General features: G+C 50.5%; 2 protein-coding genes across 2 annotated transcripts; one reads left to right on the top strand and one right to left on the bottom strand.

The window, feature by feature from the left end:
• The first annotated feature begins 6,178 nt into the window (after nucleotides 1-6,178).
• Nucleotides 6,179-9,073, top strand: LOC117858201 (leucine-rich repeat receptor protein kinase HPCA1). Its single transcript, XM_034741220.2, has 8 exons — nucleotides 6,179-6,532; nucleotides 6,678-6,862; nucleotides 6,942-7,162; nucleotides 7,290-7,416; nucleotides 7,514-7,585; nucleotides 7,692-7,866; nucleotides 8,066-8,198; nucleotides 8,306-9,073. Exons 2-8 carry the CDS (start codon nucleotides 6,700-6,702, stop codon nucleotides 8,552-8,554), a joined length of 1,140 nt encoding a protein of 379 aa, XP_034597111.1. The 5' UTR covers nucleotides 6,179-6,532; nucleotides 6,678-6,699; the 3' UTR covers nucleotides 8,555-9,073.
• A 541-nt stretch (nucleotides 9,074-9,614) lies between these two features.
• Nucleotides 9,615-12,742, bottom strand: LOC117858202 (cytochrome c1-2, heme protein, mitochondrial). Its single transcript, XM_034741221.2, has 7 exons — nucleotides 12,440-12,742; nucleotides 11,687-11,886; nucleotides 11,279-11,558; nucleotides 11,118-11,189; nucleotides 10,279-10,395; nucleotides 10,120-10,185; nucleotides 9,615-10,018 (listed from the first exon to the last, which is right to left on the bottom strand). The coding sequence occupies exons 2-7, from the start codon at nucleotides 11,860-11,862 to the stop codon at nucleotides 9,902-9,904; spliced, it is 828 nt and encodes a 275-aa protein (XP_034597112.1). The 5' UTR covers nucleotides 11,863-11,886; nucleotides 12,440-12,742; the 3' UTR covers nucleotides 9,615-9,901.
• Between the last annotated feature and the right edge of the window lie 307 nt (nucleotides 12,743-13,049).

Genomic DNA, 13,049 nt, shown 5'->3' with positions numbered 1-13,049 from the left:
CATTTGTTGCAGCTACGATCTAGTCTAGACTCTAGTTTACCAATTCATACGCTGCTGTGCCAGGGCACCGTTTTGACCATCGTACAGTTTGTACTGTACGCGTGCAATGCAGTAGATCTGGCGTCGTCTCATGCCCAACTGCACGTCTGCGCCCACACAACTTGCTCGATGACCATCGGTTGACTGTCTCTAGGCGTCTGCGTACACGATCAGACACGGACGCAGACAGCAGATGCTACTGTCGCAGCAGTTGCGGCCAAGCCGATACCGGATCATGCTGCAACTGCAACCTATTGCAGCCTGGTACCAGACGATGCTGTTCCAATCGATCCTGCAGCTCCCAAGTCCCAAGGGAGCAATTGCATATGTGCCTGTCTGGACGGCAATGGCAATGGGATCCTGGCAGCTCTGAAAAACTTCAGATACAGCAACCGCAGGAGAACAGGAGGCAGACGGGAGTTTTTGGTGTCTTTTCGTTCCAATCTTGCCGCCTTGTGTATTGTGTTGGCTTTCCTGTTCATCTACATGTCTTGTTTTGCAGGGGGGCCAAAAAACTTAGAGGCTTGGAGAAGCAGGGATCAGAAACATACTGGACCATTAACCCTGGTACAAACCATGTGGTGAACGGGCTGGCGGTTACAGGAGACGAGCGTTCGTGCAGATCGGTTGGGATTGGGATCCCCGGCCGGACTGCACACCTTGGCTGGCATGCTGGCTCTCCAACTCAGCTCCTCTACGAGTGTTATCACTCATCCACGTCTTTTCTCCCCTACTCCTGTTTCAAGGGAGCTACCGCATTTACGCTGTTTGGTTCTTGTGAGTTCCTGGAAACTCTTGATTTTCAGCAAACCTTCGTAATATATTCATTACTACCTTAAGGAATTTGCAGTTTAAAGGCTCAGTCCTTTTGGATAGTTTGCAGCTTTCTTAGAAGATCTAGACGCAAAAGTTGTGTTCTAACCTGTAATTCACTCTGCTCGTCTTATCAGTTTCCATCGTCGATTCGTTTTTTTTTTCCCAAGAAAAGCAGCTCCTACTGATACTGCAAGAAACTCTTGATATGATATACTCCTTTTCATGACACCATTTCAGTCAATAGCAGCTCCTACTGATACTGCAAGAAATACTAGATTTAGCAAAGTAATACAAGTTCCAAGCTAATCTAGTAAACTTTCGACGGTGTTTAGGTTCATTACGCACAGCAGAATAATTTCAGCAAGTGATTGTCTTTGCTCCAATTAGCCAAGTATCGAGTTTGAAGCCAACGTATGCTTTTAGCAATTGACTGAAAGTGCAATTAGAGTTTCTTTTGCAGCCTTTCAGTTAATTGTTTTGGATCCCTATATGCTTATAGATGATCAACTTTTATTATCAATATATAATATGCTTATAGATGATCAACTTTTATTATCAATATATTGTTCTGGTAAGAGGATATCCCGTAAATCTGCATTCTCCAGGCTGGAAGTTGGCCTGTTCTGAAGAGCACTTCTTATTGTGACAACCATTGGATTCTCATCTGCAGAAGGACACCGCGCATGTGCCGTTTGTTTCTTTAATTTTGTTCCAGTTGGCTCTTGTGCAGTAACCCTGCTGCCCTGAAGATGTTTCTCTTCATATATGTTACTAGCAAAACAACTGAACGTGCATCTTGGATCATGTCCAAAGGCAGTCTAGGTTCACTCCAGATGTTGTATACATGTAAACATATGATGATGATATAATACTAATATAGTATATGCTTTCAGAGACCACTAAGGCTGAGATTAATTTATTTCGAGAACAAATGGATTTGATCACAGTTGTTCTCTGCAGACTGTTGAAGAACTGAAACAGTCATTCTGATCCAGGCAACCACATTGTTTTCTAATTGCATCCAGAAGTTCTTCAGATCGAAGATACTTTATGCAGAATGAAAGAATCTTAATTTACTAGAGATAGATTTGGAACTTTAAAATGTTCAGATGTCCTCCAATTTTCTATCTGGCGTGTGTGTGTATGCGCGAGCAAATCTGATATTCTATCGGATTCAGATTTGGATCTCGGAGGGAGAGTATCCGACTGGACCCCGTATTGCTAGCTATTACAGCTCTCCTAGGACTAGAATTTGTACAAGTTGCATGCTGCTAGCCTGCAAAGAGTTGTATTGCACATTGTTTCCTAAATCATTCAGATTCTCGAGTCAATTAAATGCACAGCACCACACCACCACATCTGTTAAGAAGTTTTGCGGGAATGTTCTCCCAAAATAAAATTCTCATTTATTGATCTGAAGTAGGAATAAACTCTGAATTCTCTGGAGAAAGAGTACTTAACTGTTAGTGCAACCTGTCAATTAGTGTAAATAGGGACTGGCCAGGTTTCAATCTGATGGTGATATTGACCGTACGGAAACTCCAATGTGCAACCTAGCAAATCACAGAGTACAAGCCTGTAAAGTTTGTCCTCGTTTTTGGCATGAACATACCTCATTCATGTACACCTCATCGTGTCTCCCCGTTTCTTAAAGACTCTGAACGAACCCAATGGCAATGGCCAGTACACTTGGGAGTTTTTTTTAAAGAACGACGCACATAGCTATAACAGAAAATACAAGATTACAGCTATGGGAGGCCATAGGCAGGAAAAGAAAAATGAAAAGGAAAAGAAAAGGAAAACAAAAAAGACTTCCCGATTGGATTGGGATATCAACGTGGGTCAGCACTCAACTCAAAACCGACACACCTGATCGGTTGGATTGGGACGTCAACACGACCTCCCCACTCCACTCACCATGACGGCATTCACCAATAATCACGCTCATCAATTTGCCGAAACCTCCAAGCGTGGCCCTGTGTCGACAGGGAACCGATAGAAGCAGACTGCACTGCACCGCACCGAGAAGGCCACTGCCATGTGGGATCCTCTGCCGTAGTGCCGCTGCAACACCACACTCCAACTAACGGATTGATACCAACGAATCCGGATATCTCGCAGGCTGCCTCGCAGTCGCCACCACGATAACACAACGCGCGGGGGTCTCACCACATTCGCCGTTGGACTCCACCTTGCTCTCGTCGCCTCGAAGAAACACCGCGCGCGGGGATCTCGCCTCGCTCGCCGCGGTACTCCACGTCATGGATCCTTTTCTTTTATCGCCGTCAGAGTGGTGAGCAATGCTGCCCCACTTCACCAGATCTCCATCAATCAAACAAAACAGCCGCCGCAGGTCGACTTTGCCTCGTTGCTTCACCCGCGTAAAAGCCTTCGGCGTCAAGACAACAAACTAGAGAAGTCACTTGCGCCGCCTTTCGACGATGTACCGCACCAGGTAGTCCAGCCAAGCTGATCAACCCGCCGCGGTCCGCTGCAAGTCTAGTTGTCCCACGCTGTCGTTGCCGCAAGCGCCATCCTCCGACGCAGTCCCACGCCGCTCTGACTGTTGCCAAGCAACGCCAGCCGCCGCGGTCCGCTGCAAGCAACAAAAACCGATAACCATGTGACAACCCCTGGCTGCCGCCATACTTGCAATCGCCTCCACATAGCCTTGGCAACACCCGTCTAGCTTTCCACGTGGCGGAAATGCCGCCACCAGCTGCGGCCGCCCATGGCCAATGGACCAGCAATGCCATGAACCGAGATGGGTCTCTAGAAACGACGCCTCCAAGGAGGGCACGATGCCAATGGCGCCGTCATCGCTCGTCTAGGGTCTGGATAGGGTTTTCACCCAGAGAACCCCATGCAGTAGGGTTGTAGCTCAGAAGTGACGCCCCCAATGGGGAGAACGACGCCCTAGGGTTTAGGGCGTCGCCGTAAACTCCACCAGCAAATGCCGGTGAGGGCTTTCGCTCGGAGAATCCCAACCCCTCACTACACGCTCACGATTCGACATTCCCAAACCACAGTCATAGTAGCCCAAACTGAGGCGGTGTCACCATCGCACACCCACGCAACCACGCTGTCGTGCCTCCACCTCCACTTGCTCACCGCCGCGTCTACTCCTCGCAACCTCCTCCACGCCGCGCGAGCCCCCACTAGTGCTCAGCCGCCTTCCGCTCCCGTCGCCACCTCCGCAACTCCTCAGCCGAGGAGAGGTAGCCCGACGACACCTGCAGCCCCACCTCGGTGCCACCAGCGCGCCCCTGCGCTAGGTGTCCTTGCCACGCCTCCATGGCGTCGCTGGGACACCTCGCACAGGCCACCCCGACCGCGACACCACGCTGCCACCATTGAGGCATAGAAGCCGCTGTGCCCCGGCCTGTCGCTCGCCCCACTTGGCCGCCATCATGCAGCCTCACGCCGAACCGGTCGTACTCCGCCCGCCACTGCTAGCCGGTCCACTCCTTTCCTTGCACAGTGCCACCTCACCTCCGCGCCTAGGGTCGGCCTCTACGAGCCGCTCAACCACACGGCGGATTGGGTGCCATCCCCTGCGCCGCCTGCATCCGCGCGGCTGCTACCCTCGATCCCGCAGCTCACCGCCCCTGCCTCAAAACCCCTCCCGCGCAACCCATCACCCCGGCCTGCAGCTCGCTGCCCCCGCCGCAAAACCCCTCCCGCGTAGCCTATTGCCGGTCGCGCAATCGCTCCTGCCAAACGCGAACGGGTGGTGGCCGCTTGCGCCGGTCACTTTTGCAACCCGCGGTGGAGTTCCAGCACCACCGCCCAGGGGGTGGAGCGCCACCGCGCCCCGCGCTCAACCCCCCCTCCCCGCTATCGCCGCAGAGGAGCCACCGCCGCCACTTCCTAGGCCTACCGAGATGCCGGACTTGAGGCCAGGACGGTTGCCTGCCCACCGCCGTGCGGCGCAGATCCGTCCCCGGGGGCACCGGATCCGCCGGCCCGAGGCGCCGCCGCCACCTCCGTGGCCCCGCACCGCCGCACCCAAAGTCTGCGCGGGTCCCCCAGCCGGTGAGAGAGGCCCTGCCGCCTTCCTAGCAGGCACTCGGGCTTCCGGTGCACTACTCTGGTGGCGGTGAGGTGGGGAGGAGGCTGGGAGGGGGGGTGTGGCAGAGCAGGGGAGCCGCCCAAGTCGCCTCCAGGGAGACGACGCGGGGTGTAGCACACTTGGGAGTTGGGACTGTAGTTAGCATGTGGCTTGATAATGTAGCAGCATATTTCTGCATGATCAGCCAGTGAACTACCCAATTTGCAGTAGTTTAAACTATAATAGCCTCATAGGTGCTCATTCGGAAGCAACAGCTCCTACTTGTTGGAGCCTGCCAGCATAATGAATCTGTATTTTGATCACGCTTAGCTAATCAGCACATGAGGTGCAACTCGGTCGACTGTGTTTCATTCTGCAGTTTGATCACTCACTCCTCTCCTCCGCACAACTATTCTTCCTCTACAACTTTCTGCAGCCATGAACCCTCTTTCTTGAAGTAATCTTCAGTCTTCACCCTATCACTCTTCGTTCAGTTTCATGAAGGACAGGCTTTCTGCTTTCACTTTGTGGTGGCAGGGAGCTTTTGGGAGGCCGGAAAGCGAGCGCTTCCGCTTCATTTCCGGATGTCCATGGCCATGGCCTCCTACAACACAACCACACTAGGTGACAAGTGCAATGTGCATCATACTGCTCGGCTTTCCAGCCTATCATGGACTCATGGTCAGTCAAAGGGAGCCCTAGCTAGGCGGTGGTCCCCACTCGCAAAGCTCGCTCACGTTAATAACAGCTGGAGTAGCCTGCTACTAGTAGCTAGCGCAGGACAGCCACGGGCACCACCGCCGACTGATGACTAGATGAGGGTCCGGAGCAGACCGATGCCAATTAAGCTACGCAAGTTGAGTTTGCCACATTTTCTTTTCTGAATGCTAACCATCAGAAAGTTGTTCCAATCAGATCCTTGGTTTCTCATTTGGGATGAAATGTGGAAGCTTAACTAGGTTAATCTCATCCAATTTCACTATTGACTGCTCATTGATGGTTTCAGCAACAGTCTCTGGTTGACTGCTAGCTCATTGTTGGTTTCATCATCTGCAGTCTGCACGTTCGCCGTATGCACTGCGTGTGCAGCTCTCACTGCACTGGCGATGTCATCTCGTCGTGTTTATCACCTCATGGCTTGGTGAAACTGAATGAAGAGAAAGGAAGAACCGTCTAAAAGGCTGGCACTGATCCGTTTTCACAGTTGCTTTCCAGGTGAAAGGCTCCTCCAACATGCACAGGCTGCACTGAAAAGAATAATAATTTGTTGTTGCGGTTGAAGAAGTTGCAGCCACCATCCCCAATTGCCATGTGGGGGAGGGGTTACGCTTGCGCATCAATCACATCGCGTCCTGTACGTTCCGACACCCACCTGGGCGAGCTAGCGGCGTCTTCTTGCTCCTCGGCTCCCTACCTCTTGCATGCCCGGCCGGCCTCCTTGTCTTTAAAGACCCGGCTGGTCAGCTCGTGAAGCTCGCGATCGAGGCGCGAGCTCTCCGTTGGTCCTAGCTAGGAAGACGGTGGCGGCGGCGGCGCTGTTGAACTGCAAGAGAGTTGAGGGTGATCCGGAGCTCCGTCGCTTCATTGATGAATGCCGAAGCTATAGAAGCCCCTGCTCGTTCCGAGGTCCGTAAGATTCATCAGCGAGATGATACTTAAAACAAACTTTTTTAGATTATTGATGCACGTCTACCGATCGATCGATGTATTTGAGCTGGCTCATCTCTGACTGTGTGGCTGCTCGATCGTGGGTTGCACGTTTCTTTTTCAGGTTCGATGCCCCGGTCGCCCGGATGGCATTGCCAACCCCGGTGGTAGCCGGCATTGCGGCCGGAGCCGCCGCGTTGCTGCTGGTCGCTGTCCTCGTCGCGGCGTGGCTCGTCAGGCGGCGGCTCAGGGCGCGGCGTGACCGGAGCTCCGACACCGGCTCGTCGTCCGAGGCGCCTCCCACGCTGGGTACGTCACTGTGCTGCTTCTCCTTCTCGCCGGCAATTCGTGCACGTACGCCGTCTGATGGTTGCTTGTTGATGATCAGCGGAGTGGGGCCGGTGCGGCCGGACCTCGTCGGCGCCGGAGTTCCACGGCGCCAGGCAGTTCTCACTGGAGGAGCTGGCGCACGCCACCAAGAACTTCGCCGAGGCCAACCTGGTGGGCGCCGGGAGCTTCGGGCTGGTCTACAAGGGCCTGCTGCTCGACGGCACCGTCGTCGCCGTCAAGCGCCGCACCGGCGCGGCGCGGCAGGACTTCGCCGACGAGGTACAGCAGGACATCACGGCACGGTCCCGTTTTCAGTTACTGATCATCAATGCAACTGTTTCTTCAGTACTTTGGCGAAATTTCGTCACTTGACTGAAAAATACAATGGGTCCTTCGTGAAATGCAGATCAGGAGGCTATCGGAGATCTGGCACCGCAACGTCGTGACGCTGATCGGCTACTGCCAAGAAGGGGGTCTACAGATGCTGGTGTTTGAGTACCTGCCCAACGGCAGTGTGAGCGGCCATTTGTACGGTAATGAGCTCAGCTGATGACTCTTAATGCTAACTGCGACCTTCTGTCTCCCTGAATGTTGCATGAACACTGTTTATGTATGCGTGTTGTTCATCAGACACCGGCAAGGAGTCAATGACAAGGCTGGAGTTCAAGCAGAGGCTCTCCATAGCCATTGGAGCAGCTAAAGGTTACAAGACCTTCATTCGTTTACATCTCTCATGGCGATTAATGCTCTGGAAACTTTTAAGGTGTGAAGCAAACAAAGTCTCTGAACTCAGAATTCTGAATTGCAGGTCTGAATCATCTGCACACCCTGGCACCTCCGTTGATCCACAGGGACTTCAAGACGAGCAACGTTCTCGTCGACGAGAACTTCATCGCCAAAGTGTCTGACGCCGGAATCGACAGGCTGATGCGAGGGTTGGAAGGCGCCACTCCATCGAATGGCAGCGTCTACCAAGATCCACAGTGAGTCTGAAACTCTGAGTGCAGATTCTGCCGTTTTACCTGAACTTGGCCTTTCTATCACAGCAGCAGTTGACATTGCACTCCCGGCATAAATAATCTTCATTTTTAAAATAATAATGAATAACCCAATGCTTCACGAACACTCGTACAACATTTCCTTTTCAATTCTCATCATGCATTTTTGCTGTGTTTGTTTTAGGGCACATTCATTGGCGCAGCTTTCTGAAAGCAGCGACGTGTACAGCTTTGGGGTGTTTCTTCTGGAGCTGATCACTGGCAGGGAAGCTGCAGCCTTGATTCCACCAGAATCCAAGGAATCTTTCGCTCATTGGGTAAACCTCTATCTCAAATGCCAATCAAGAAAATTCTGTCCGATTTTGGACAGGCAGATAAAGCCCATGATCTTGCCTGACCAGTAATGTTCTTGTGAATCTGTCAGATGGAGGCACAATTCACCTCGAACGAGCTGATCGACCCGAGGCTGGGAGGGAGCTTCACATCGGAGGGCATGACGGAGCTGGTGGGCCTGGCGTTCCAGTGCCTGAACCCGTCGGCGAGGCGGCGGCCCAGGATGCGGCTGGTGGCGGCGGAGCTGGACCGGATCCTGGAGAAGGAGATGACGCTGACCACCGTCATGGGCGACGGCACCGCCATCGTCACGCTCGGCAGCCAGCTCTTCACGTCCTGATCAGGACGGCGGCATCAGCCCAGTGAGCGGCGCTGCGGCGAGGTTGAGCACCGCGGAGGCGAGAGAGACGACCCTCTGAATGACGACGCGTACATCTCGACGCTCGCGCTCCAGCACCGAGCGCGGTGCGGCGTCCGTCCTTGCGGCGCAGTTTCCCGTCGATGTGCTCACGCGTCGCGACGCTGGCGTCCTCCCGCAGAGCTGGCCAAGGATCCCCGGAATAGGGGGGTGGGCGGGCAGCGGAATCCCCGGTGGGCTCGCCGTCGACGTCAGCGGTCGGCCGCCGGCGACAGGAAGGGGAGAAGCCGGCCATGATATTTTTCAGAAAGACCCCAGAAATGGATCGCGATTAATGATCCAAATATTTTCACAAAACCCCCTAGTTTGGATCCTAGGGGGTTTATGTAAATATATATTTTATTTTTTTCATAAAACCCCCTGATTTGGATCGCAATTAATAATCGCGATCCAAATATTTGCAGAAACACCCTCAGCCAGAAAATCGGCTTTGCACCTTCCTCCCTCTGCTCTGACGCCCATGGCTTCCCGTCCGCCGTCGCCGCCGCAGCCCGCAAGCGACATGGACTCGCTGGAGATCCGAGGCCCGTGGTGCCAGCGCCATGTCTGCTGATGCCGAGGATTTCGCTTCCGGCCCGGAGGTGATCAGCGGTTCCTGGTCGTCTTGGAGAAGTGGACGAGGCAGCGCTGAAGGTTGGAGAATGGCGGCGCCGCCCACTGGCCGTTCGGCGGCGTGCAACACCAGCTTTGCCGCGGGGTGAACTCGTCGGCACCGGGGAGCCTCGACGGCTTTCCGGCGAGGAGTGTAAGGGCAGGATGGGGTGCCCACTCGGCAGTATGCCATGATGAACAGCTTCGATGCTGCCGTCTGCCCGAAGCCACGACGGGTGGAGCAGAGCAGAACAGAGTATGCACCTCTTCCATTTTCTTCGTGCAGGGTCTGGTGTGGCTATTGATTTGAAAAATGTTTGTTCAGAGTTCAATGTGGGCTTTCATCAAGCAATTCAGAAAATGTGTATGTAACGGCAGATAGCAAAAGAGGTAGCGTAAACAATTTATTTCCCCAGTGAAACACTGAACATTGCAGGAGTTCAAAAGCACAAACATATCATGACTTCAAAGCTGTATCGACTATATATACATATATTCTACTATATGCTAGCTGGTAGCATTATCCGGGCAAAATCCGAAAACAGCAACCCCCAGTCCCCCACAGCTGAGGGTAATGGTAAACAAGAAATATACATTTCAGGCATGCGAAATGTATACAGGTTATTCCATATACTTCAAATTATGGACTGGATCCTTGAAGAAATGAGGCACCAGTCCTCAGTTAACCACATCAAGGACCAGCTTGCGGGACTTGAAGATGGACCACTTCATGCGCCGGTAGTATGCAGCTTGCAGAAGCGCGAGCGAGAGCAGGAAAATCCATTTGACTCCCATCTAGTACAAAATCACGAGATGAAAAATGCAACCAGACGCAAAAAGTTATACTTGGCAATCAGAACAGAAGATAATTCTGCCGGGAGGTTGCAAGAAGATACCAGCTTTCTCTCTTCCATCTCAGGCTCCGCCGCCCATGATAGGAATGAGACAACATCTTTGCCCATCTGGAATTTGCATATTAGAATAATAAATACATCCTTTTTAGTGTGATGCCCAAACTTGATTCCACGGTGCTGGTTGTAAAGAATAAGAGTTACCTGGGCCTCTGTTGCAGGAGTTCCGTCTTCATACTCAACTGCTCCATCCATCAGCATCTTGGGCATCGCTATGGCGCCACCAGGAAAGTAGGGATTGTAATGCAAGCCTTCACGAATCTAAATTTTAAATCAACAACAGAAGGTTATGTCGCAAAAATAAGTTAACTGTCGAAATACAGTATCAATTAACAGTGACCAACACAAGCCACTTGCTAACAATCTCATGCATATACACTAGAAACATAATCCTTTTAACATTTATCCGCAGAAAAATTCTAATAATTCTTTAACTTACAAGCAAAATATGTTCTAAAAAGGTTCAGTTACAAACTCCAGACTTAATTAAGTATGTTTTGCTGTGTTCAGCATTCAAAACTAACAGCAGAAAAGAGGAGGAAAATGCAAAGGTGCTGTGCAGATATCTTGTGGGTTACTAGACCCTACCTATAGGATGACCCACACATAAAAGGGCTCTTTAGCAGCACTAAAAGGAAAAGAACAGAGCCTTTAAACAAACATCCGGATGCTTGATTAGTTACAGAAAAACTTGTATGCATCAACAGGAAGATCTGCCTAATTGGAGACTAATTGTCATGGATTAAAGTTGAAACCCCAGTGAGTTTAATAAAAGGTTACACATGAGTGAAGCAATATCATGTGGCAATGTCAGACCAATGTATCCATATACAAGTTGATACAAAGCCATAGCGTGAGCACAAGATAGTCCATATTTTCTACGCATCTAGGAAAGTAAACAGCAGGAAAGCACACATATGAGAACCACCAAAGTCCATCAGCACACAAAAAAATGGCAAATTATTTATGGGAAAGAGTGCTACCGAAACACCAGCAGGTGGATCACGATAACCAGTGAGAAGAGCAAACACGTAGTTCTGGCCATTGTGTCTGGCCTGCAAATATGTATTAGCACGAGTTAGACGCAAACACACAGCCCTGAAATGACGCATTGCATCAAATGCAACCATGAGTCCAGTCTCACCTTTGTGATTAGACTGAGGTCTGGGGGGTATGCCCCACCATTTGCATATCGAGCTGCTTGCTCATTTGCATATGGTTGTGGAAAACGGTCACTCAGCTTACCTGGGCGTGTGAACATTTCACCTTCATCATTAGGACCATCAACCACCTCAATCTCAGTAGCCATTGCCTTTGTTTCCTCTTCCGTATAGGCAACACCAACCAGATCCCGGTATGAAATCAAAGACATTGAGTGACAGGAGGCACATACTTGTTGATAAACTTGATGTCCACGCCTTATTCTGCTCATAAGTTTTTCCATGAAAATTAAAGAGGAAAAATATTGGCAGATAAGGCAAATGTCTCAGCAGGATGGCTGAATGATGCCAGTTTCCTGTTCAACAAAAACATGTTTATTTGTTTAACTTACGATGCATGATCATAAGAGCTAAGAATGCCAGCATGTGGCCAGGGATAGTTTGGGGCTTCCAACCCATGCTCCGCTTCATCTGATGCAGATGCTATCGTAGCGAAGCTTAAAAGGCCAGAAGCACCAACCCCAAGAATAGACAATGCTCTCGATCCAATGAAGCCAATGGACTTCATGATTTATCCAGGATGAAGAAGGCACTGCAAAAGGGGGAATCAACCATCCTATTAGTTTATTACAGAGCTGTTAATCATACAAGGAAAAAAAATTGATAATCCCAATATGACTAAAATAGCTGATTCATAGTTTAATAGGAAAGTTATAAAACAGCAGCGTGTAGAGTAAAATAACTGGATTAATTTCATAGCAGGATAGGATAAATGACAGCTAAAACCCTATTCGATATTTTCTTCAGAGCAGTTGCCTTCTCTATCTGAAACAAATACAGGAAGAATCGGAACAAATAGACATGCTAATGGCACTAAATCTTGTGCAACGGCTAAGACAGACTTTGGCACAAGGCATTTACAAAATTAATCTGTGCATAATAATCATATTACACGAGCTGCAGTTACTGAGATGCGTTTTTTTGTCGTTAATAAACGCAAAATATTTTACAGCAGCGTCAGAAACAGACGCTTAGTCGCTTACAGATCACTATTCACTACTGAAGAAAACTAAGAGGGACAGTAATTCAGGGCGGACAAAAACACTCTTGGACCAATCCAACCAGGCAAGGTCGAGCTTCCTTACCGAGAAATGAAGAAACCAATCAAAGTACGGGCGGATCCCCCACTCCGGCAGCAGTCCGGTGGAGCAGTCGAGCGGATGTGGCGATGAGCGCACCAACGAGAGAAGGATTCTGGCGGCGGCGGGAGGAGGCGCGAGTGCCCGGCTGCCGTCAGGGGAAGAGGATCGATTCGTCGGTCAGGGGTAGTAGCAGGGGTTTGGCCATTCGGGAAGGGAGGATTCACGCGCGAGCGGAGGCATTTGTGGCATTTCGAGGACCGTGCGTGCGAGGGAGGCGTCGGGGACAACTGGATGGAGAGCTGCACTGACACGTAGGCCAGTGTTCTTGACTACCGCAATCGAAGTATCATGTTAACCGTAATTTGCACAATATTATGCTAATTTTTTCCTCATGAACTGTAATATCGCAATTTTTTCAGGTTTTATGTACATAATTCCTTCTGAACTTGGGGTGGAAGTTTGAAGATGACAATCAGCTGACCGATGTTTGTTTGAAATGAAGAGTAAAGTTAACAAAGTTGTATTTAAGAAAAATGTCGAACATATCACATGTTTCTATTTTCCTTAAAAAAGAGTCCCACCTGTGTTCTTATTTAAAAAAGTTCCACTCGTG

The sequence above is a fragment of the Setaria viridis genome, chromosome 5 (genome assembly GCF_005286985.2).
Source record: "Setaria viridis chromosome 5, Setaria_viridis_v4.0, whole genome shotgun sequence".
Lineage (NCBI taxonomy): Eukaryota > Viridiplantae > Streptophyta > Magnoliopsida > Poales > Poaceae > Setaria > Setaria viridis.
This window is presented reverse-complemented; position numbering and strand designations above follow the sequence as displayed.

What these genes read in the sequence shown, in the direction of transcription:
- LOC117858201 (XM_034741220.2), top strand. Translation starts at nt 6,700, where the DNA reads ATGGCATTGCCAACCCCGGTGGTAGCCGGCATTGCGGCCGGAGCCGCC. An exon ending in AGCCATTGGAGCAGCTAAAG is followed by an intron (nt 7,586 to 7,691) that starts GTTACAAGACCT and finishes TCTGAATTGCAG; the next exon opens with GTCTGAATCATCTGCACACC. An exon ending in AGCGTCTACCAAGATCCACA is followed by an intron (nt 7,867 to 8,065) that starts GTGAGTCTGAAA and finishes TGTTTGTTTTAG; the next exon opens with GGCACATTCATTGGCGCAGC.
- LOC117858202 (XM_034741221.2), bottom strand. Translation starts at nt 11,862, where the DNA reads ATGAAGTCCATTGGCTTCATTGGATCGAGAGCATTGTCTATTCTTGGG. An exon ending in ACCTCAGTCTAATCACAAAG is followed by an intron (nt 11,190 to 11,278) that starts GTGAGACTGGAC and finishes ACATATTTGCAG; the next exon opens with GCCAGACACAATGGCCAGAA. An exon ending in AGATGGAAGAGAGAAAGCTG is followed by an intron (nt 10,019 to 10,119) that starts GTATCTTCTTGC and finishes ATTTTGTACTAG; the next exon opens with ATGGGAGTCAAATGGATTTT.